We start from the raw sequence: 1,372 nt of genomic DNA on the forward strand, positions 1-1,372 counted from the left end.
CAGCAGTAGTAGTAGTAGTAGTAGCTCCAACAGCAGCAGCAACAGCAGCAACAGCAGCAGCAGCAGCAGCAGTAGTAGTAGCAGTAGTATCAATATTATTATCATACTATCTTTATTTTAAAGAAAACTGTAGAGCTGTTCTCTGTTCACTTTTCGCTGCTGGCAAAAGCTCACTCACCTGGTCAGCGTGATCTGGAAGGTGGAGTAGCCGGCGATGAAGGATGCGAGGCGGGTGAGACTCTGCTTGCCGGACCCGCCCACACCCACGAGGAGGGCGTGACCACGGGGCGTGCGGATGATTCGGGAGATCTTCACGAGGTTGGTCATGGCGTCCTGGGAGGGAGCGAGGGAGGGAGTGAGGGGTGAGGTGGGGAGATAGGTAGCTAGCTAGGTAGGTAGGTAGGTAGGTATGTAGGTAGATTGGTATGTAGGTAAGTAGGTAGGTATGTAGGTGGGTAGGTAGGTAAGTAAGTAGGTAGGCAGGTAGGTAGGTAGGCTGGTGAGTCAGTAGGTAGGTAGGTAGGTAGGTACGTACACGTACGTACGTAAATATGTACGTAGATAGTTGTTTTATTCAGTTTTTGTTGTTTTGGGTTTTTTTTAAGGTATGTGTTTTACGTCACTTGCAACACAGTTCGGTCAAATAAGTGCTGAAAATTAGAGGTGTTACAAAAGAATACTTTATTTTTACTTTTACTTTTACTTTTATCTGCCGCTTATACTCTTTTGGGTGTCGCGGGAAGAAAGAGACGCCTCTCTGTCGCCAGCCGGAGAGCTTGGGTCAGGGGGATACCGTGGGTGGTTAATGTTTCCCGGACTCCATCTATCCAGGTCTTTCTCGGTCGCCCTCTAGCCTTGTTGCCATCGAATTTTTGGATGAAGGCACATTTTGCTGGATAGTGTGTTGGTAATCGTAGGAGATGTCCGAAACATTTTATTCTTTGGTATTGGATGTGATGCATGACATCATTTGTGCCCACCATTTCTCGGATTACTGAGTTTCTACTTTTGTCTCGACTGGACTTGTTTACTGCTTTTCTAAGACATGGCATTTCACATGTAATTCTTAGAGCAAAGAACTACAAAAGAATAACAAACGCAAAAAGGAGGTGAGATTTGTACGATACGTGTTTGACAGGAAACCAAACCAGAGCACCCGCCAACCACCCATCTCTATCGAAGAAGTTTTAGAGGATGAAATAGCAACTTGCACTGGTGCCTATTCTTGAATGAGGTGAAAGGTAATACGGCTTTGTCAAAATCTATTTTGATTGGAAATGCCATCTTATCTCTATAAACGGAAAACCCTCACTCAGCAATGAAGGGGTTAAGAGGCAGAACCACCCCACTCTCTCTCTCTCTCTCTCTCTCT

At 45.6% G+C, this 1,372-nt stretch overlaps 1 protein-coding gene across 1 annotated transcript in view; it reads right to left on the reverse strand.

The window, feature by feature from the left end:
* LOC101861328 (dynein heavy chain 5, axonemal) overlaps positions 1–1,372 on the reverse strand; it is a gene marked incomplete in the record, with an annotated part of 153,119 nt that overhangs the window by 31,467 nt on the left and 120,280 nt on the right. The window contains 1 exon segment of the mRNA XM_013081818.1: positions 179–333. Within this exon segment, the coding sequence (XP_012937272.1) occupies positions 179–333 (155 nt within the window).

Source organism: Aplysia californica, unplaced genomic scaffold (assembly GCF_000002075.1).
Source record: "Aplysia californica isolate F4 #8 unplaced genomic scaffold, AplCal3.0 scaffold00001, whole genome shotgun sequence".
Classification (NCBI taxonomy): Eukaryota; Metazoa; Mollusca; class Gastropoda; order Aplysiida; family Aplysiidae; genus Aplysia; species Aplysia californica.